This window comes from Schistocerca piceifrons, chromosome 2 (assembly GCF_021461385.2).
Source record: "Schistocerca piceifrons isolate TAMUIC-IGC-003096 chromosome 2, iqSchPice1.1, whole genome shotgun sequence".
Taxonomy (NCBI): Eukaryota; Metazoa; Arthropoda; class Insecta; order Orthoptera; family Acrididae; genus Schistocerca; species Schistocerca piceifrons.
In genome coordinates this window covers 359,575,231-359,598,683 of record NC_060139.1, presented here as the reverse complement: position 1 = coordinate 359,598,683, position 23,453 = coordinate 359,575,231, and the positions used below count along the sequence as shown (strand labels likewise).

Below are 23,453 nucleotides of genomic sequence, written 5' to 3'. Positions count from 1 at the left end.
ATCTACATCCATACTCCGCAAGCCACCTGACGGTGTGTGGCGGAGGGTACCTTGAGTACCTCTATTGGTTCTCCCTTCTATTCCAGTCTCGTATTGTTCGTGGAAAGAAGGATTGTTGGTACGCTTCTGTGTGGGCTCTAATCTCTCTGATTTTATCCTTATGGTCTCTTCGCGAGATATACGTAGGAGGGAGCAATATACTGCTTGACTCTTCGGTGAAGGTATGTTCTCGAAACTTTAACAAAAGCCCGTACTGAGCTACTGAGCGTCTCTCCTGCAGAGTCTTCCACTGGAGTTTATCTATCATCTCCATAATGCTTTCGCGATTACTAAATGATCCTGTAACAAAGCGCGCTGCTCTCCGTTGGATCTTCTCTATCTCTTCTATCAACCCTATCTGGTACGGATGCCACACTGCTGAGCAGTATTCAAGCAGTGGGCAAACAAGCATACTGTAACCTTCTTCCTTTGTTTTCGGATTGCATTTCCTTAGGATTCTTCCAATGAATCTCAGTCTGGCATCTGCTGTACCAATGATCAACTTTATGTGATCATTCCATTTTAAATCACTCCTAATGTGTACTCCCAGATAATTTATGGAATTAACTGCTTTCAGTTGCTGACCTGCTATTTTGTAGCTAAATGATAAGGGATCTATCTTTTTATGTATTCGCAGCACATTACACTTCTCTACATTGAGATTCGATTGCCATTCCCTGGACCATGCGTCAATTCGCTGCAGATCCTCCTGCATTTCAGTACAATTTTCCATTGTTACAACCTCTCGATACATCACAGCATCATCTACAAAAAGCCTCAGTGAACTTCCAACGTCATCCACAAGGTCATTTATGTATATTGTGAATAGCAACGGTCCTATGACACTCCCCTGCGGCACACCTGAAATCACTCTTACTTCGGAAGACTTCTCTCCATTGAGAATGACATGCTGCGTTCTGTTATCTAGGAACTCTTCAATCCAATCACACAATTTGTCTGATAGTCCATATGCTCTTACTTTGTTCATTAAATGACTGTGGGGAACTGTATCGAACGCCTTGCGGAAGTCAAGAAACACGGCATCTACCTGTGAACCTGTGTCTATGGTCCGCTGAGTCTCCCACGAATAGTGTGAGCTGGGTTTCACACGACCGTCTTTTTCGAAACCCATGCTGATTCCTACAGAGTAGATTTCTAGTCTCCAGGAAAGTCATTATACTTGAACATAATACGTGTTCCAAGATTCTACAACTGATCGATGTTAGATATATAGGTCTATAGTTCTGCACATCTGTTCGACGTCCCTTCTTGAAAACGGGGATGACCTGTGCCCTTTTCCAATCCTTTGGAACGCTACGCTCTTCAGAGACCTACGGTACACCGCTGCAAGAAGGGGGGCAAGTTCCTTCATGTACTCTGTGTAAAATTGAACTGGTACCCATGAGGTCCAGTGGCCTTTCCTCTTTTGGGCAATTTTAATTGTTTCTCTATCCCTCTGTCGTCTATTTTGATATCTACCATTTTGTCATCTGTGCAACAATCTAGAGAAGGAACTACAGTGCAGTCTTCCTCTGTGAAACAGCTTTGGAAAAAGACATTAAGTATTTCGGCCTTTAGTCTGTCATCATCTGTTTCAGTACCATTTTGGTCATAGAGTGTCTGGACATTTCATTTTGATCCACCTACCGCTTTGATATAAGACCAAAATTTCTTAGGATTTTCTGCCAAGTCAGTACATACAACTTTACTTTCAAATTAATTGAATGCCTCTCGCATAGCCCTCCTCACACCACATTTTGCTTCACGTAATATTTGTTTGTCTGCAAGGCTTTGGCTATGTTTATGTTTGCTGTGAAGTTCCCTTTGCTTCCACAGCAGTTTTATAACGCGTTTGTTGTACCATGGTGGCTCTTTTCCATCTCTTACGATCTTGCTTGGCACATACTCATCTAACGCATATTGTACAATGGTTTGGAACTTTGTCCACTGATCCTCAACACTATCTGTACTTGAGACAAAACTTTTGTGTTGAGCCGTCAGGTACTCTGTAATCTGCTTTTTGTCACTTTTGCTAAACAGAAAAATCTTCCTACCTTTTTTAATATTCCTATTTACGGCTGAAATCATCGATGCAGTAACCACTTTATGATCGCTGATTCCCTGTTCTCCGTTAACTGTTTCTAATAGTTCGGGTCTGTTTGTCACCAGAAAGTCTAATATGTTATTGCCACGAGTCGGTTCTCTGTTTAACTGCTCAAGGTAGTTTTCAGATAAAACACTTAAAAAAAGTTTCACTGGATTCTTTGTCCCTGCCACCTGTTATGAATGTTTGAGTCTGCCAGTCTACATCCGGCAAATTAAAATCTCCACCCAGAACTATAACATGGTGGGGAAATCTACACGAAATATTTTCCAAATTTAGTCAATTCTGGTGCCACCTCAGCATGTTATCCATCTGTTTGTCTATGTATTTTATACATGTAGCTTCATTTTGTGTGTGACAATTAATATCTAACACCGGTATCTGTAAGACGTTATTGTTTCTTTGGAACTGTAGATTTTTCTTCTTTTTCTTTTTTCTTCTCTTCTTTCCCCATAGTTTACACCTTTTATCAATGTACCTGTATCATCAGCAAACATCACTGTTTGTGATGAGTCTGCAGCAACTGCTGTGGCTGTCACAGCAGTAAAATTGTTTGTATGCCTGGCACCAGAGGTGCTGTTGTTCAGTACCGGTGATGGATTGGCTCTCAGTGTTCCATGCAATGTTCCGTGAAAGTGACACTTTGTGAGACAGTTCTTGACTAGCACTAGCCTAATGCTGAAAACTAGTTTCAAGCACTTACTGAATATCTTCTTGTGTGTTTTGTTTGCGTTAATAAAGTTTTATTATCCGTGAAACACTAATGTTCATATTTTGTGGGTTATTTTGATTGAGTTGCTTGAGCATGAAAACATAATTAGTTTGGACAGTCAACACTTACTCGCTCTGACATTGGTGATACTGATGTGATTTTGCCCAACATGAACAGGGTTTGAAGACCAGAAGAAGCAGTACAAATTCGTAAGATTGATCAAAGAATTTTTTCACGAGAATGCAAGACTCTGCGCCTACTGAAGGACTATCTGTTTTGGGACTTGACATGAGATTGCCTCTATTCTGGCTTCACAAGCCAGTGCTCTTGTTTGCACAGGTGATGCAGGCTTCCATTTTGTAGGTATAAATACTGATTCAACCAAATTTGATCTCTAGGTCAGTCAATTCGACCACCATTATGCAGCCGAAGTCAAAGATGTAATTACTGCTTCTCCTATGCAAGATTCCTATCACAAACTCAAGACAGAGTTGATTTGCAGAGTTTTTGCATCACAAGAAGAGCATAGGTGCTTCAGATTCTAGCGCAGGAAAATGTTGAAGGCAGGGAACCTTCACACTTATATAGCAAGTTCGACACAGGAAGCGTACCTGACATCTTGCTACATATGCTTCGGAGTCATCATTCTCTGGTCCATGTGAAAACTATAATAGCATCTGAGACGAAAATGTCAGTAGATGCAATCACATATTTGGGTGGCAGAATTCAAGGCGCAATAATGGTGCCATCAGTCAGTGCAGTAGTGGTGCCAAGCAAAAGTACTTCATTGTCCTGATTATGATTGCCTGTCAGATAATGTTGATGCTCTGGCTAGACAGTTAAGGGAATTTCTGTTGTTTCTGTCCCATCACAACTCTAACAATGATAGAGGATGTTATTGCAGAAGAATGTGTAGTCATCCCGAGATGAGTCCTGAGTGCCACAGAGCAGCCATCTAGTGTATGCTGGTATCACCAGACATTTTGAGATCAGGAGCGCCTATCCAAATGCCAGTGGTAGTCAGATTTAGTAACATCCAATTGCCGGTTGAAGTATCAGTATCTCTTTGTTAGCGATCAGAATGCAGGATGAAAATTTCTTGTGGACACTGGGTCACACTTGTTCATTTATCTACAATTGGCCACCAACTTCATTTCATTTTTCTGCCCCAAACAGTTCATTTCCAGTGACTTATAGTACACAATGTATTGAGCTGGACTTGAGACAGCACCATGCCTTCACCTGAAATTTCACTGTCCCTACATTGTGAACCTTCATAATCAGAGCCAACTTCCTGGTGCATTATCATCTACTGCTGGATGTGGTGAATGTGAGACTCATCGACAGCATCACTGGACTTTCGACTGCTGGCTTCTGATGCAGTGCAGCAACACACAGTACCAAGTTCATGCAGGCAGCAGAAAGTAAATATGCTGAGTAACTGTAACATCACCATCAGGCACCCTGAGAGATCTACATCACAGAGTTGTATCAAAATGCCGATGACCCACTAGTTTCATGTTGTCTGAGGCATTTAGCTCCTCATTGTCTCACTACTACAAAAGCAGAATTTGACTTGATGCTCAGGTAAAGTATTATTCACCCTTCTAACAGTCTGTGGTCATCACTTCTCCATCTAGTATCCAAGAAGTGTGGTGTGTTGCCCACATGCAGGGATTAACATTCACTTATTGCAAGGACAATTCTGGACAGCTGCCCAGTACCCCTATTAAGAGATTACATCTATGCTCTTTGTGGTGCAACTATGTTTAGTATCCTGGACTGCAAAATAGCTTTTACACAGATGAAGATATTACTAAAACAGCCATAATCTTGCCATTTGGCTTGTTCGAGAGTCTGTTCATGACACTTGATTTATACAACACTGCTCAGTCTTGGCAGAGGTTCATTGACTCCATTTTGCAAGGGTCATAGTACTGTTTTGCATCCATAGATGACATTCTTATCTTTTCAGCAACTGCAAAGCAGCACCAGCAACACTTGGAAGAAGTTTTCAAATGCTTAGAACAGCATGGTGTGGTGTTAAATACTATCAAGTGTGTTTTCTGGTAAACCTTCTTAAGTCATCTTATTTTGTCAGTGGGATAATTGCCACAATTGTGAAAGTGAAGGCCTTTGTGAAGATCACATGGCCACCATCAAAGAATTATGGCATTTCTTGGGAACGCTGAATCTCTTCTGGCGTCTTCTGCCTCATTCAGCTGAGTGCAAAAAGTGTTGCCTGCAGCACTTTCTGGGCCTAAAAGTAAGAGAAATCACTGATACAGTGGACACATGTGATGAGTTCTGGTTTTGAGACAGTGAAGCCAATTGTAGTAAGTACTGTGCTTCTGGCACATCCCGAACTGGATCCACAACTTGTGCTGGTGGTTGATGCTGGCGAGACTGCTGTCAGTTCCGCAATGCAGCAGCAAGTCAATGGTGCTTGGCAACATCTTGCCTTCTTCTCACACAAGCTCAACTCTGTACAGCAAAAGTGGAGCACTTACAACTGTGAACTGTTTGCTATATATGAATAAATAAAGTACTTTCACCCTCAGTTGGAAGACAGAGGGTTTATAACATTTATGGATAGCCAGCCAGTTGCCTACACCTTCAGACAGAACAACAAGTGTTTAGCATGACAGCATAACCATCTGTATTTCATTACCCAGTTCAATACCGACATCTGTCATATATCTGTTATTGACAAAATGTTCACCAACTGTTTCGAGTTAGCAGTGTTTGCCTAACTTGCAAAAGCACAAGAATCTGGTCAGGTATTCCAGAAACTATTGAATTGTGCAAAAGGATACAGCCTTGAGTTACAATTGGTGAAGTTCCTGGTTCAGATATGAAGCTATATTGCAACTTTTCAAGTGGGAGGTCTTGTCCTTTTCTGCCACCCTCATTCAGCAGAAATGCTTATGACAGCTTTCACAGCCTATACCACCTTAGCATCAGATCATCAACTTGTCTGTTTTCAAAACATTTTGTCTGGTCTGTTGTGCAAAAGGGCTGTCAAGAGCGTGTGTGTGCCTTCAGTATCAGTGCAATTAGATATCCCATCATGTGCTTGCACCAGTTAGAGTTTTACCAGATATTCACATTGATGAAGTATGTCCAATTCTATCATCAAATGATTAGTACTATTTATTAATTGCAATTGATCATTTCACTTGTTGGTCAGAAGCTTCAGTAGTCAACAACATATCAGCAGAAACGTTAGCCTTTGCCTTTCTTTCTTTGTCCACTGCACATCACCACAGACTGTGGCCAGCAATTTGAGTGGGAGTTATTTGCTCATTTAGTAAAGTCTGTGGCACTCTCCATTGTACAATATCCAGTTACCACCAAGAGAGAGCAACAATATGATTGAACGTTGGCACAATTCTTTAAAGGTTGTATCGATGTGTCATGACACTAGTTGGACAACTGCTTTACCATGGCCTTGCTTGGTGTTCGCACCATATACAAACTGGACTTGAGTTGTCTTTCATTTATGATGAAGCACTTTGACAGCCTCGTGAGATCATTGATCCAAGTTCCATACAACTACTTGACCAGACGAGTCAGACTTCATCGATCATCTGGTTCTTTGTGACTTGCAGACATTCACTCTTGTCATGTTAAGAACAGACAGTGTCAAACCAGTATTACATCCCCATACTCAGGTCCATAAAGAGAGTAGCATGAACTCTGGACATACTATTAAATGGTAAGGGCACTATGATCTCACTTAACACAAACCTGTACATACAAGTTTCCAGAAGTGCCACCAACACTTGTGCAGAAAACCAGCCTTTGCCTCAGGCACATGTACAACCATCCAAAGTAGACTCACTATCTGAATGAAGAACATGCTCTGGATGTCAAGTTCCCTTTCTTACAAGATTTTTGGACAACACTCCACTTCAACCAAGGGGTCTAATGTAGTTGTCAAGACAAGGTTACTGTGTTTATCAAAACTCTCAAAGAGTTCATTTGCCAGCCACCTGAGGCTCTGTTGTTCAGCATCAGTGGTTGATTTGTTCTTAGTGTTCCTTGTGAGATTTCATGAAAGTGACAGTTTGTGAGAATTTCCTTTAGAGACAGACCTCGACTAGCACCAGTCTAATGCAGAAAACTAGTCTCAAGTGTTTACTGATTGTTTTCTTCTATGTTCTACGAGGGTTGGAACTTAAATGGTGGCCACTATTTATTCACAACCAATACAAAAGAGTTACGTGTTTGCACCTGTTACTGTCCTTCAAAGTAGTCACCAGCATTATGTAGATCCCATTGCCCGCAATGTGGAAGGCATAGTATACCGTTAGCAGAGCCTGTTCTGTTGATGGTGCGAATGGAGCAGTCTAAAGTTATGGTGATTCTAGTGTATGACTGTGATGGTGTTATCCTAATGCATTATGTTCCTCCACAGCAGACTGTCAATGCACAGTATTACTATTCATTTTTGGAGCATCACCTGTGACCAGCTTTGCAAAAGAAGCAGCAACCCTTTCTGCGCAACCCACCCATCATTTTGCACGACAATGCATGGCTGCATACGACACAAGCTGTGGCTGCTCTGTTCTGTTGATGGGACTGGGAAGTACTGTACCATCCACCATACTCTGAGGACTTAAGTCCTTGTGACTTTGATTTGATTCCAAAGATGAAGGAACCACTTCATGGCATTCGCTTCAGAACTGTTCCAGAGATTTGACAGGCAGTAGACCACTTCATTCGCACTATCAACAGAATACACTGTGCTATCGGTATACTATGCCTTCCACATTGCTGGTGACAGGCTCTACACAATGCTGGTGACTCCTTTGAAGGACAGTAACAGGTGCAAACATGTAACTCTTTTGTATTGGTTGTGAATAAATAGTTGCCACTATTTAAGTTCCAACCCTCGTATTTACATTAGTAAAGTTTTAATATTCTTGGTACACAAATGTTCATATTTCATGTACTATTCTGGTTGAATTGCTCGAACATGAAAACAATTATTTTGGAGAGTTAACAGTTTGCAGTTCCAGCATGTCCTCCAGTTTCTTTGGTAAAGTGCTCAGAAAACTTTACAGAACACCATGTTTGATGTTTCTCCACTCTAAATTTGGTTACATTCCTGTCATTTTCTTTGTTAAGGTGGCCCTGAGTTTTCTATTGTTAAGGTATGACTCCATCAGTACAAGTAGAATGTCTTTAACACCTTAATATTTTAATTTCCATCATATGATTTTATAATCTTCACTGTTAATGCATTCAAAAGTGTACACATAATGTCAATAGTGTAGTTATTCTTGTTTAGTTCTATCAAAATGGTATTTATGAGATGTGTCATATTGTAATCTCTGAGGAGGAGCTTTCAGTGAAACCTAATTGAGTACTTATTAAAAGGTGATTTTCAGAGAAGTGGTTCAGTATTTTTTAATAAGTTTCCTTCTTAGAAAAATGAGTACGCAGGAAGGAGACTACATATTTTATTCTTTCAAGAAACACACTCTGACTCATCAACCAGTTACAAAGAGAACGTAAAGAGTGCACAATAAAGTCACAAAATTATTTCAGTACTTTGAGTCAGTTAACATCACAGCCAAAATAATTACTTCCTGTCAGTGACCTAAAGATTTTTATGACCTCTTTTACAGTTTATTTGGCAAATCTGACATCCGATAGTGTGGTATACAATGTATATCTAACTAAATGTAACAATATTATGAAAAGCAAACAATGGAAAATCCAGGATGGAATGTAACAACTGTTACATTGTGATATTAAAACAATGGAAAATCCAGGATGGAATGTAACAACTGTTACATTGTGATATTATGAAAAGGATTGTTGCTACTCACCATATAGTGGAGATGCTGAGTCGCAGATAGGCGCAACAAAAAGACTGTCACAAAATATGCTTTCAGCCAAGAAGACCTTTGTCAAAAATAGATGACAGGCACACTCACAAACACACACTCATGAAAATGCATCTTACACACACGTGACTTCACTCTCTGGCAGCTGAAGCCACACTATGAGCAGCAGCAGCAGTGCATGATGGGAGAGACAACTAGTTGGGGTAAGAAGGAGGCTGGTGCAGGGAGGAGGAGGGATAGGAGGGTAGGGATGGGGCCTGTGAAGTGTTGCTGGGGAGTTTGCAGGGATGAGGTGGAGAGAGAGGGTAGGGCAGCTACGTGCAGTTGGGAGGTTAGACAGAGGACAAGGGAGTGGTTGGGGGGGGGGGGGGGGGCGGTTAGCAGAAAAGGAGAGAAGTAAAAAGACTGGGTGCACTGGTTGAATAAGAAGCTGTCTAGTGCTGGAATGGGAACAGGGAAGGGGCTAGATGGATGAGGAAAATGACTAACGAAGGTTGAGGCCATGGAACCGCGCAACCACTACGGTCGCAGGTTCGAATCCTGCCTCGGGCATGGATGTGTGTGGTGTCCTTAGGTTAGTTAGGTTTAAGTAGTTCTAAGTTCTAGGGAACTGATGACCACAGCAGTCCCATAGTGCTCAGAGCCATTTGAACCATTTTTGAGGTGATGAGGGTTATGGGAACGTAAGATATATTGCAGGGAGAGTTCCCACCAGTGCAGTTCAGGAAAGCTGGTATTTGTGGGAAGAATCCAAATGGCACAGGCAGTGAAGCAGTCATTGAAATGAAGAATGTCATGTTTGGCATCAAGTTCAGCAACAGGGTGGTCCAGTTGTTTCTTGGCTACAGTTTGCCAGTGGCCGTTCATGCGGACAGACAGTTTGTTGGTTGTCATGCCCTCATAGAATGAAGCACAGCGCTTGCAGCTTAACTTGTAGATCATATGACTGGTTTCACAGGTAGCTGTGCCTTTGATGGAATAGGTGATGTTTGTGACTGGACAGGAATTGATGGTTGTTGATGGATGTTTGGGACAGATCTTGCATTTAGGTCTTATAGGGAGGTGAACCATGAGGTAAAGGGTTGGGTGGAGGGGTTGTGTAGGGATGGTCGAGTATATTGTATAGCAGTGTTTTTCAACCTGCGGGTTGCGACTCCCTAGGGGGTTGCAACACCTTGCTCAGGAGGTAGCGGTCGCAGGACAAAAATTCGCTACCGCCACTGCCACTTGTACTAGACATGGAGGGCTGCACAGATCTTTTAAGAAACTTGTCCATTTTATGCTTGCTCAGAGTGAAGTGTGAAGACAATAATCATATCCGTACTTGCTGGTGTATTCGGACAACTGATTATAGTGACCAAAAACGTGTGACTATGGCCCTGCTGACCCCTTCTCACCCCCACACCTCTACCATTGGTAAATAATATAATTGTATGTCTGCCAGCAGAGCACTGTGACCTCTTTTAACATTTCACTTGATTTCTCGATCAGTATAGTATCAATAGAAAGAAAATTAAATACATTGCCTTTGAAATCACTGACATACTTCTATTATGGTTCTGGGGGTCGCCAGAATATTTTTTACTTGCAAAGGGGTCACATACTCAAAAAGGTTGAAAAACACTGCTGTATAGGTTTGATGGATGGTGGAATACCACTGTGGGAGGGTTGGGAAGGATAGTGGGCAGGACAGTCATAAACCCTGTCAGAGAATGTAATTCAGTTGCTCCAGTCTGTTCAACCTTGTACAAAAACAGATCTCCTGTGTCTTATCTTGCCATTCACCCACCACCATCAAAATCTCACTGTCTGGCCACAGAGAAGCATTGCCTTCATAACTCAATACCACCCAGGACTGGAGGAACTGAATTACATTCTGTGCCAGGGCTTTTGACTACCTCTCATCATGCCCTGAGATGAGAAATGTCCTGTGTACTATCCTTCCCACCCCTCCCACAGTGATATTCCACCTATACAATATATTTGTTCATCCCTACACTATCCCTCCTTCCAACCTCTTACCTCATGCCTCACATCCCTCTGTAGTAGACCTAAATGCAAGACCTGTCCTACACACTGTTCAACCACCATCGACTCCAGTCTGGTTTCAAACACCATCTATTCCATCAAAGGCAGGGCTGCCTGTGAAACCGGCCATATAATCTACAAGGTAAGCTGCAACCACTTTGCTTCATTCTATGTGGGCAAGACAACCAACAAGCTGTCTGCATGAACAGCCACTGACAAACTGTGGCCAAGAAACAACTGGCCCACACTGTTGCTGAACATGCCACCAAACATGACATTCTTGAATTCAATGACTGCTTCATAGCCTGTGCCATTTGTATTCTTCCAACAAACAGCAGCTTTTTTCAACTGTGCAAGCGGGAACACTCCCTGCAGTATAGCCTATGAGGGTAGTTTGAAAAGTTCTCAAAACAGAATAGAAAAAAGTACATACATCAGTGAAACTTTTTTTATTTTTCAATGTAGTCTCCTTGTAGATTAATGCACTTGTCCAACAATGTTCCAGTGCCTTGATCCCATCTCGAAAATGAGTTTCCTCCAGGCCTGCAAAATAGTTGTCAGCTCCCACTATCAATTCTTTGTTTGAAGTGAATCTTTGTCCACCAAGAAAAATTTTCAGTTTTGGGAAGAGAAGGAAGTCTGACAGCCATATCAGGGGGATAAGGTGGGTATGGCAACAATTCATACCTTAGGTCATGTGAATTTGCCATGGTGATGGCACATGTGTGCGGGCGCACATTGTCTTGATGGAAAATGACTTTCTTCCTTGCTAAACCTGGGCTTTTTCACATATCTTTTGTTGCAATTTGCCCAGAAGGTTAGCATGATATTCTCCAGTAAGTATTTGCCCAGTGGGGTGCTAATCTACAAACAAAATCCCCTTTGCATCCCAGAACACTGATGCCATGACCTTTCCCACCTAAGGAATTGTCTTTGCTTTCTTTGGTGGCAGAGAATCAGCATGTTTCCACTGCTTTGACTGTTGTTTTGTCTCTGGGGTACAGTAGTGCATCCAAGTTTCATCTGTGGTCACAAACCTTGTTTCTTTCTCCTAAAATGGTCCAAATATTGTTCCGATATGTCCATTCTCATGCTTTTTTGATCCAGCATCAAGAGTCACGGTACCCATCCTGCAGGTAATTTTATTGTTTCTAATTCTTCAGTCAAAATGTGATATACCCTTTCAGATGACATCTGGCAAGCATGAACAATTTCATGCAGTTTCAGTCGGTGATCCTCCCTGACCATTTTGTGCATGTTTGCAATGATTTCTGGAGTAGTGACACATCTTGGCCAATCACTGCATGGATCGTCATCTAAGCTCTCCCGACCAAATTTAAATTCATTTGTCCATTTGGCAACAGTTGAATATGAAGGAGCAGAGTCCCCCAGTGTATTCTGGTAATCAGCATGAAAGTCCTTTGCTTTCATACCTTTCTTTACGAAGTACTTAATCACTGCTAGAATCTCGATTTTTTCCATCTTTGCAAATCACTACGCAGGAACAACAACATAATCACATCAGTGCCACAGCTCTTGTCCAAGAGCACTGATGTGGCACATGTTTACAGGCAACAGTCCAATGAATATCACATGAACAACTTGTTGCACTAGCGCTGACCTCTCGTGGTGATTCCGAGAACTTTTCAAACCACCCTCGTACGTTCCCGTAACCCACTTGGCCTCAGCCTTTGTTAGTCATGGTCCTTGCCCATCTGGCCCCTTCACTGTTCCCATTCCAGTACTACACAGCCATCTATTCCACAAGCGCACCCAGACTTTTTACTTCTCTCCTTTTCTGCTAACCCTTCCCCCCTCCCACCCCACCACTCCCCAGCCCTTCACCTCCCGACTGCAGCTAGCTGCCCTACCCTCTCTCTCCACCTCATCCCTACATATTCCCCAGTAGCACTTCACCGTCCCCCACCCTCTATCCTCCTATTCCCCCCCCCCCCCCCCCCCCCAGCCTCCTCCTTACCCCCACCTACTTGTCTCTCCCATCAGGCACTGCTGTTGCTGCTGCTCATAGTGTGGCTTTAACTGACAGAGGCTGTGGTCATGTGAGTGTGAGTTGCATTTGCTTGAGTGTGTATGTGTCTGTCATCTATTTTTGACAAAGGCCTTGTTGGCTGAAAGCTTATTTTGGAACGTCTTTTTGTTATGCCTATCTGCGACTCAGCGTCTCTGGTAATGGTGATTAGCAACTATCCTTTTCATAATATCGTTATATTCCATCCTGAATTTCTCATTATGTGTTAATTAAATGTAAATGATTTGCTCCCAATCATTCTTTTTTCCTCCCTGTGTTTTCATCTACACTTAAAAATTGTTGAATTTAGTGGGCCACGATGGGAATTAAAATTAGCTGTCCCATTGCTAGTGTCATCAGGAAGTTGAATATGATCTGCCTTGCTGAGTCTTTTTATTTCTTGCATAATAAAGCTTCACATTTCCTTTGCTCTGTTCTTGGAATATTGAATCTTTTTTGTATAGAACATAATTTTAAGAATTTTTAGCATCAAGAAGGAACTTCAGAGATTGTACTTTATGTAAAAATAAATATTAATAATCCACTTTACTATTTGGGTCATTACTTTTCATTTGTATGTTCAGTTTTTGTGTTTTAGATGTCACTGTGAGAATTTTGCAATATTGCTGTTTGTGCATGTTTCAATATTAATTACAATTAATCCTCTGCCTCAAATAAAGGTCTCTCTTTTTGATGTAACAAACATTGATGTTGGATTTGGTCACCCATTCTCTCAACATCCATTGTGTTTGTCTCTGGCCTATAGTAAATAAAAACTGTATTCACAGCATTCTAAGAAAATTTTTCAAGGAAGAATAATGTTTCACAACTACTGTGCGTCCTTGGTGAATTTCTACTCATTGTTCACTCAGCAGATTGTCTCTGAATTGTTGGACTGAGTCAGCTTCTGTTGTTCTGTAAAACTCTACTTCGTACTTCTTAGCTAAACATGATTGATAGAGAGGTTTTATTGGTACCATTTGACTATGATGATTAGAGTAATTGTTTATTGTGGACCTCAAATTTATTTTATTAAAGATAGATTTGAAATAAATTTTTGATTGCAGTTGTGCTGTATCATTGTGTTTGTGATAATAATGTACTGTGGGTATCAAGTCAGTCAGGCATCAGTAGGCATGTCCAAGATGAAATCAGTGTATGGATCATCACATACAATTATCCCCTTTTATTTCTACTGTCTCATCAAGTACTCTCTCCAATTTTTTGAGGATTAGGAATAAAACAAATTTAGTACATAATGAGAAACCTCCTTGTAACACAAGAAAGAAAAGATTCAACAATGACAGCATTATGAAAATGATAGATTGCTAAGTACCATATAGAGGAGACGTTGAGTCAAGGACAGGCACGACAAAAAACCTGCTATACTTTTGAGCTGTCAGCCAAAAAGGTCTTCTTCTAATGTAGAAAACACACACACACACACACACACACACACACACACACACACACACACGTTCATACAAGCACAACTCACATACACCTGACCACTGTCTCTGTCCACTCAGGCCAGACTGCTTACAGCACCTGTAGCTAGTGGAAGGAGCAATCTGTGGGTGACGGGGATAAGAAGGAGGCTATAGCATTGAGGGGAATGGATGGCAGCATAGGAACAGCATGTGACTCTTTGTGACTCTTGTGAGAGCATGGGGGGATGTGCTGGGAACAGGGTAGAGCAGATAGGTGTATTCAGGAGGTTGGGTGGCAGGGGGGGGGGGGGGGGGGAGCAGAAAAGGAGAGAAGTAGCTGAGTGGTTCAGCTGTCTCTTGGCCACAGAGTTTGTCAGTGGCCATTCATGTAGACAGACAGTTCATTGGTTGTCATAGCCTCGTAGAAATCAGCATAGTGGTTGCAGATAATTTGGTAGATCACATGGCTCATGATGGGATACTTGATGCCTGTGGTCAGACTGGAGGAGGGATGGTGGGATGATGTGTGGGACAGGACTTACATCTAGGTCTATTGCAGGAAGGTGATCCAAGAGGCAGGGAGTTGAAAGCATTGGTGCAAAGGGGGTAAACAAAGATACTACATAGATTCGGTAGGCAGTGGAATACCACTGTGGGAGGGGTGGGAAGGTTCATGGGTAGGATATTTCTCATTTCAGGGCATGGCAACAGGTATTGTTGTACCTGTCTGCGATTCAGTGTCTCCTGTATGTGATGAGTAGCAATCTATCGCTTTCATAATATTGTCGGTATTCCATCCTGGATTTTCTATTGTTTAAAGAAAAAAATTAAGGAAGACATGGGTTTGGTCACTTTAAGTTGTGAGTGAAAATTATGGACACTTATGAAACAATAATAATAAAAAAAAGACTGATCAGACATACAATTTGTCGTAACAGTTTTGTCCAAAATATATTTGAGGGACATTCCCAGCCAGAAAGGAAAGAAGTAGGTCCACAATATCAACACTCAACAATATGATACACGTAATGAAGTGCTAACTATTGTGACATAGTGCAGATGACAGGAAGAGTGGTTCAAGAAAACTTCACTGTCAGCCTAAAATTCTTACTTTATTCATTAAAGAAACTGTTACAAGATACCGTATATACTCGAATAATCTGCACATGTTTTTTCCCAAATTTTAGGACGAAAAACTGGGGTGCACGGGTTATTCGAAACATTGTTGGTACTGCTCTGCCTCCAACAATACATCCCATTATACTATTGCATTGTTGTGGCCTCCGTCTGAGACACATCAGTAGCACATTAGGAGTGAAGTATTAATGTCTTCAAACGTGTTAATTACGTCTACAAGTTCTCGTTATCGCTCGTACACTGCTAAAGACAAAGTGAAAAATTATTGAAGAAGCCAAGAATATTGGAAACCATGCAGCAGGAAGAAAGTACGACGTGAATGAGAGTTGTATTCGCGACTGGCGAAAAAATAAAATGCAGCTTCAAGAATCTAATAGTAATCACCGGGCATTTCATGGACAAAAAGCGAAGCATCCGGATCTCAAGAAAAGGCTCTGCAATCATGTAGATGAGAAGCAACAATACAGAAGCGTGGTGACAAGTGAAATGTGCCAGCTTAAAGCATTGTCTTTAGCCAAAGAACTAGGCATTACCAGTTTCAAAGCTAGCCAGGGTTGGCTGTTAAGATTTTTCAGCTGAAATGGTTTAGGATTCCGGAGGAAAACTACTATTGCTCAGCGGCTTCCAGGTGATTACGAGGAAAAAAATAGTGAATTTTCATAGTTATGTGATAAATCTGCTCCTTAAGCAGTCCTATATATTATCACAAATTGGTAATGCGGATCAAACATCAGTCTATTTTGAGATGCCGCTCAACAACACAGTGAACAGGAAAGGAGAATCCAGCATCATGATATGAACTGGCGGAAGTGAGAAACAAAGATGTACAGGGATGTTGTGTGTAACTGGCGATGGACGAAAGCTTCCACCTTACATGATATTTAAAAGGAAAACTATTCCGAAAATATCAGTAAAAGGCATACAGGTATTAGTAAGAGCAAATCCGAAAAGGTGGATGGACAATGAACTTATAATTGACTGGGTGACACATGTTTGGCAACATCGTCCAGGTGCGTTACTGAGTTTACGCAACATGTTGGTCCTGGACAGCTTCCGCGGACATACAACTAAGGAAGTACAAGACAAATTACAAAAATGGAAAACTGACTTGGTCATTATCCCTGGAGGCCTAACATCCATCCTATAACCACTAGATGTGTGTATAAATTGGCCATTCAAAGCTGCATTTAAACAGCAATATACACAATGGATGGCTGATGAAAACCATAAGTTCACACCTAGTGGAAAAATCAAACGGCCGGATTTGTCCCAGATTTGTGAATGGGTGAAAAGTGCATGGGACTCCATTCCAAAACCACTGGTTCAAATTCACAGGATCGAACAGAGGACAACGCTCTATGGGAAGATGGTGAAGACGACAATGATTCTCCCACTAGTGATGATGATGAAAGTGATGAATAGGGTGGTAAGAGAGGAAACGTACTGGTACTGACTAAAATATTTTATTGCACATACCGTATTAAAAAAATCTTAAACAAGATAATTCACATTTCTTTTTTTGCTATTGTACTACGTGTAGAGTCCCGGCTGGCGGTGATAATGTTCCCCGGCCGCCCACCCGTCTAACAGGCCAACCGGCCAGCTGCACGCCGCTGGCCACCCGCCCGACAGCTGGCCAACTGCACACCTCTGAATCGGTTGCGTTTTAATGATGTATCAACCTGTTCAGCAGCGTTGCTTCAAACCAGTAGTTATTATACATACTTTTGAACACATCATAACGTTGGAACAATTTTTTGTGAATAAAACAAATTAAAGCAAAAAATAATTTTTTTTTTTTTTTTTTTTTTTTTTTTTTTTTTTTTTTTTTTTTTTTTTTTTTTTTTTCCCTCTTCCTCAAAATTGGGGTGTGCGGATTATTCGAGAATATACAGTATTATGTTATTTGTATGTTACTGGAGAATAATTTGAGCATCTGCTGTGTTTGTTACTTTAACATAACTGAAAAATAAAAGTTAATGTCATATTATTTGTTTCACATCATCTTGTTACAGATACGAGTTTGCCACAATAGTGTCTTCCATGATCCAGAATCATTAATGGGAGAGCAAACAGAAGCCAGCCCTAAACGTGCTTACACAAAAATAGGACTCTACAAAGGAAATATTGTTGCCATCAAGCCAGTTTATAAACGCAGTATTGACATTACTCGCAGTATTCGAAAAGAACTAAAACAGGTCAGTTTATCTTTTATATAAGAAAAAGAGTGCCAAAATATTTTTATGGACTTTTGAAAATGTCCGTGTTGTTCAGGTTCACAGGAGTTGTGTTATTATTCACTCTTCTAAATTTATTTGTCACTCATAAACAGTATAAACAAACATTGTGAGAGAAAGTAGCTATTATTATTTATTGTAGGGTTCTTTTTAACAACAACTTTCCCCGAGAGTGGCAGAGAATAGTATGGTTGAAACCAATAAGACATAACATAAGACATAACATAACATAAGTCATGTGATCTACAAGCAAAGCTTCAACCACTGTGCTGCATTCTATGTAGGCATGACAACCAACAAGCTGTCCGTCCGCATGAACGGCCACCGACAAACTGTGGCCAAAAAACAAGTGGACCACCCTGTAGCTGAACACGCTGCCAAACATGATACCCCTCATCTCAATGACTGCTTCAAAGCCTGTGCCATATGGATCCTTCCCACCAACACCAGCTTTTCTGAATTGCGCAAGTGGGAAATTTCCCTGCAATACATCCTACATTCCCATAACCCTTCTGGCCTCAACCTTCGTTAGTCACTGTCCTTGATCATCCAGTCCCCTCCCTGTTCCCATTCCAGCACTACACAGCCGTCATTTCACCGCCACACCCAGTCTTTTAATTTCTTTTATTTTTATTTTTATTTCTCTCCTTTCTGCTACTTACCCTCTCCCCCTTCCGCACCTTCTCTCTTACCCTACGTCTAAACTGCAACACTTCACTCTCCACCACTCCCACCATACTACTCCTACCCCTCCCCACCCCAGCCTCCTGCTTACCCCAACCCAGTCGCCACTCCCATCATGCACTGGTGCTGCTGCTGCTCGCAGTATAGTTTCAGCTCTCTGAGACTGCAGATGTGTGTGTAAGTTGCACTTTCGTGACTGTGTGTGTGCGTGTGTGTATGTGTGTCTACTGCTGACAAAGGCCTTAATGGCCGAAACCTATGATTGTGTGAATCTTTTTATTGTGCCTATCGTGGCTCAGCATCTTCGCTATATGGTGAGTAGCAACTTTCCTTTTCTCGTATTGCAACAGTCATATTACAAATAAAAGCCATATAAAGAAGCTACTTACGAATAGTGAAGACAACAAAATTGACAGAATTAAATAATATTTAATGCAGAAAAAATACATATATTTACAATTTAGCCTGCTCATTATGTTGGTTCAGCCACAGTAATTCATTGACACACAACCTTCAGCATCAAATTGCCTTCATGCCACAACAGTTCCTTTTAAGTTTCAGTGTACATGAGAATTTAATTAAGGATTTTTGAAAGAAAAAAAGAATACTCTTTGTGTCTGAGTACTTGTAACACTTCTAAAATGATGATTGATTTAAGTTTAATTTCATTTAATATAATGTTTCATATGTAAAAGAAATTCTACAGCTTCTAAAGTCATGGTACATGTTCCTGTTAACACAATTATTCATCTTCTAAACAAGTTGCAAAACTGAAATATCTGTGTGTTCTAATACATTTTACATGTAATGTATATGAAGATAGAACAGAGAAAGTAATTACTCAAGGCTACTACAAAGAAAAATGAGATAAGTTGTTTGATGTTCATAAGCTACTGGAAATTGTCCTGACTACTTTCAACAAACTATTGGCAGCTGCTGTTATAGCAGTACCAGAAGAACCTCAGGTACTATCCTCGCCTGTGGATCCTGTTTCCTCTGCAGGAAGTACTGAACCTATCATTACCAGTCCACTTGACCGTTAGTGGTATGTCAATGGTAGATCTAGGCATCCTGTACAGGATGAACAGGGATCAGGGAAGACTCTGGGTGTTGCACTGACCCCTCTAACCAACAAGTTGGAGGTACTGTCTTTGACTGAAACTGAAATTGAGCCAGTGGAACTGACTTCACCTGTTTTGGGAAATCTGTTTTCTCTGGTGTCAGGAGAATGCAACTGCAAAAGGGTGGGGGTCTATTGACTGTCGGCAGTTCAAACGTATGGTGAATGATGATATCCCTTAGGGAAATGTCACCAAGGGACAGGAAATGACACCAGGTGCACTCTGTGTATGCACGGGGGCTTCATTCAACATGTTGAAGAGGCTATTCTGGCAGCTAATGAGGATACAAGGTGCAAGCAGCTGCAGATTGTGGCACATGTTGGGACAAATTATGCCTGTCGTCTGGTCTGCGAGGTGATTCTTGGGTCATTCCAGTAACTTGCAGAGAAGGTTGAGAAGTCCAGCCTTGCAGATGGAGTTTCAATGAAGCTCAAAATTTGCATCATTGTCGCCAAAGCTGAGTGAAAATCTCATTCTGGAAACATCCCCCAGGCTGTGGCTAAGCCATGTCTCCGCAATATCCTTTCTTTCATGAGTGCTAGTTCTGCAAGTTTCACAGGAGAGCTTCTGTAAAGTTTGGAAGGTAGGAGATGAGGTACTGGCAGAAGTAAAGCTGTGAGGATGGGGCATGAGTCATGCTTGGGTAGCTCACTTGGTAGAGCACTTGCCCGCGAAAGGCAAAGGTCCCGAGTTCGAGTCTCGATCCGGCACACAGTTTTAATCTGCCAGGAAGTTTCATATCAGCGCACACTCCGCTGCAGAGTGAAAATCTCATTCTAGAGAACACAGCACGTTGTTCTCAATGGAGAGGCATCTACAGATGTTAAAGTAACCTCTGGCGTGCCACAGAGGAGTGTTATGGGACCATTGCTTTTCACAATACACACCCCTGGAAATTGAAATAAGAACACCGTGAATTCATTGTCCCAGGAAGGGGAAACTTTACTGACACATTCCTGGGGTCAGATACATCACATGATCACAATGACAGAACCACAGGCACATAGACACAGGCAACAGAGCATACACAATGTCGGCACTAGTACAGTGTATATCCACCTTTCGCAGCAATGCAGGCTGCTATTCTCCCATGGAGACGATCGTAGAGATGCTGGATGTAGTCCTGTGGAACGGCTTGCCATGCCATTTCCACCTGGCGCCTCAGTTGGACCAGCGTTCGTGCTGGACGTGCAGACCGCGTGAGACGACGCTTCATCCAGTCCCAAACATGCTCAATGGGGGACAGATCCGGAGATCTTGCTGGCCAGGGTAGTTGACTTCCACCTTCTAGAGCACGTTGGGTGGCACGGGATACATGCGGACGTGCATTGTCCTGTTGGAACAGCAAGTTCCCTTACCGGTCTAGGAATGGTAGAACGATGGGTTCGATGACGGTTTGGATGTACCGTGCACTATTCAGTGTCCCCTCGACGATCACCAGTGGTGTACGGCCAGTGTAGGAGATCGCTCCCCACACCATGATGCCGGGTGTTGGCCCTGTGTGCCTCGGTCGTATGCAGTCCTGATTGTGGCGCTCACCTGCATGGCGCCAAACACGCATACGACCATCATTGGCACCAAGGCAGAAGCGACTCTCATCGCTGAAGACGACACGTCTCCATTTGTCCCTCCATTCACACCTGTCGCGACACCACTGGAGGCGGGCTGCACGATGTTGGGGCATGAGCGGAAGACGGCCTAACGGTGTGCGGGACCGTAGTCCAGCTTCATGGAGACGGTTGCGAATGGTCCTCGCCGATACCCCAGTAGCAACAGTGTCCCTAATTTGCTGGGATGTGGCGGTGCGGTCCCCTACGGCACTGCGTAGGATCCTACGGTCTTGGCGTGCATCCGTGCGTCGCTGCGGTCCGGTCCCAGGTTGACGGGCACGTGCACCTTCCGCCGACCACTGGCGACAACATCGATGTACTGTGGAGACCTCATGCCCCACGTGTTGAGCAATTCGGCGGTACGTCCACCTGGCCTCCCGCATGCCCACTATACGCCCTCGCTCAAAGTCCGTCAACTGCACATACGGTTCACGTCCACGCTGTCGCGTCATGCTACCAGTGTTAAAGACTGCGATGGAGCTCCGTATGCCACGGCAAACTGGCTGACACTGACGGCGGCGGTGCACAAATGCTGCGCAGCTAGCGCCATTCGACGGCCAACACCGCGGTTCCTGGTGTGTCCGCTGTGCCGTGCGTGTGATCATTGCTTGTACAGCCCTCTCGCAGTGTCCGGAGCAAGTATGGTGGGTCTGGCACACCGGTGTCAATGTGTTCTTTTTTCCATTTCCAGGAGTGTATATAAATGACCTAGTAGATAGTGTCGGAAGTTCCATGCGGCTTTTCGTGGATGATGCTGTAATATACAGAGAAATTGCAGTATTAGAAAATTGCAGCAAAATGCAGGAAGATCTGCAGTGGATAGGCACTTGTTGCAGGGAGTGGCAACTGACCCTTAACATAGACAAATGTAATGTATTGCGAATACATAGAAAGAAGGGTCCCTTAATTGTATGATTATATGATAGCAGAACAAACACTGGTAGCAGTTACTTCTGTAAGATATCTGGGAGTATGCGTATGGAATGATTTGAAGTGGAATTATCATATAAAATTAATTGTTGGTAAGGCGGGTGCCAGGTGGAGATTCATTGGGAGAGTCCTTAGAAAATGTTGTCCATCAACAAAGGAGATGGCTTTCAAAACACTCGTTCGACCTATACTTGAGTATTGCTCATCAGTGTGGGGTCCATACCAGGTCGGGTATGATCCAAAGAAGAGCAGCACGTTTCATCACAGGGTTATTTGGTAAGCATGATAACGTTACAGATAAGCTTAGCAAACTCAAGTGGCAGACTCTGCAGGAGAGGTGCTCTGCATCACAGTGTAGCTTGTTGTCCAGGTTTCGAGAGGGTGCATTTCTGGATGAGGTATCGAATATATTGCTTCCCCCTACTTATACCTCCCGAGGAGATCACAAACGTAAAATTAGAGAGATTCGAGCGTGCATGGAGGCTTTCCGGCAGTCGTTCTTCCCATGAACCATGTGCGACTGGAACAGGAATGGGAGGTAATGACAGTGGCACGTAAAGTGCCCTCTGCCACACACCGTTGGCTGGCTTGCAGAGTATAAATGTAGATGTAGATGTAGATACTGGTTATAGAAAGTTGGTTGAAACCTGAAATTAATAACAGTGAGATTTTTGAGGAAAATTTCAGCATGTATCTGAAGGATAGTCGAATAGGAAATGGAGGTGGTACATTTGCCACAGTAAACATGTAACTCAAATCCAACAAAACAGAAGCAGAAGCTACATGTGAGATTGTTTGGGCAAGCCTCAGTATCAGGGGTGGACGTAAAATGATAACTGGATTCTTCTATTGCCCACCAGACTCATCTCCTGATATGATCAAAAACTTTAGAGGAAACTGCAGTTGACTTGTGTGTAAGTTTCCCAATCATACTGTAATCATTTGTGGAGACTTTAATCATCCAAAAATTAAATGGGAAAATTACAGTTTTGTTAGTGGAGGGTGTGATATGACATCCTGCAAAATTTTACTAAACGCCTTCTCTGAAAACTACCTAAAACAGATAGTTCGGAACCCCACTCATGATGGAAATACAAGTATATTGGATCTAGTGGCAACAAATAGACCTGACCTCTTTGAGGATGTCCACATCGAAACTGTATCAGTGACCATGATGTGGTTGTTCCAACAATGATTACCAAAGTACAAAGGGCAACTAAAACAAGCAGAAAGATATGTGTGTTCAGAAACTAAATAAACAATCAGTAGTGTCATATCTCATTGATGAACCTGAAACTTTCAGCACAGGTCAGGAGCAAGTAAGGAACTCTGTAGCTCAAGTTTAAAAGAATAGTTGACCACACACTGGATAGATATGTATCCATTAGAACAGTTCATAGTGGGAGGGAGCATCCATGGTATACAGTTACTGTAAAGAAACTATTAAAGGAACAGAGATTACAGCATAATATATGTAAAACAAAGTGTACAGCTATAGATAGAGAGATGCTGAATGAAACGCATTTGCCTGTCA

The 23,453-nt window shown here is 42.3% G+C and overlaps 1 protein-coding gene across 1 annotated transcript in view; it reads left to right on the top strand.

Moving 5' to 3' along the window:
• Positions 1–23,453, top strand: part of LOC124775383 (guanylate cyclase 32E) — a 509,109-nt gene that overhangs the window by 217,174 nt on the left and 268,482 nt on the right. The window contains exon 11 of the mRNA XM_047250218.1: positions 17,353–17,535. Within this exon, the coding sequence (XP_047106174.1) occupies positions 17,353–17,535 (183 nt within the window). The remainder of the gene's footprint in view (positions 1–17,352; positions 17,536–23,453) is intronic.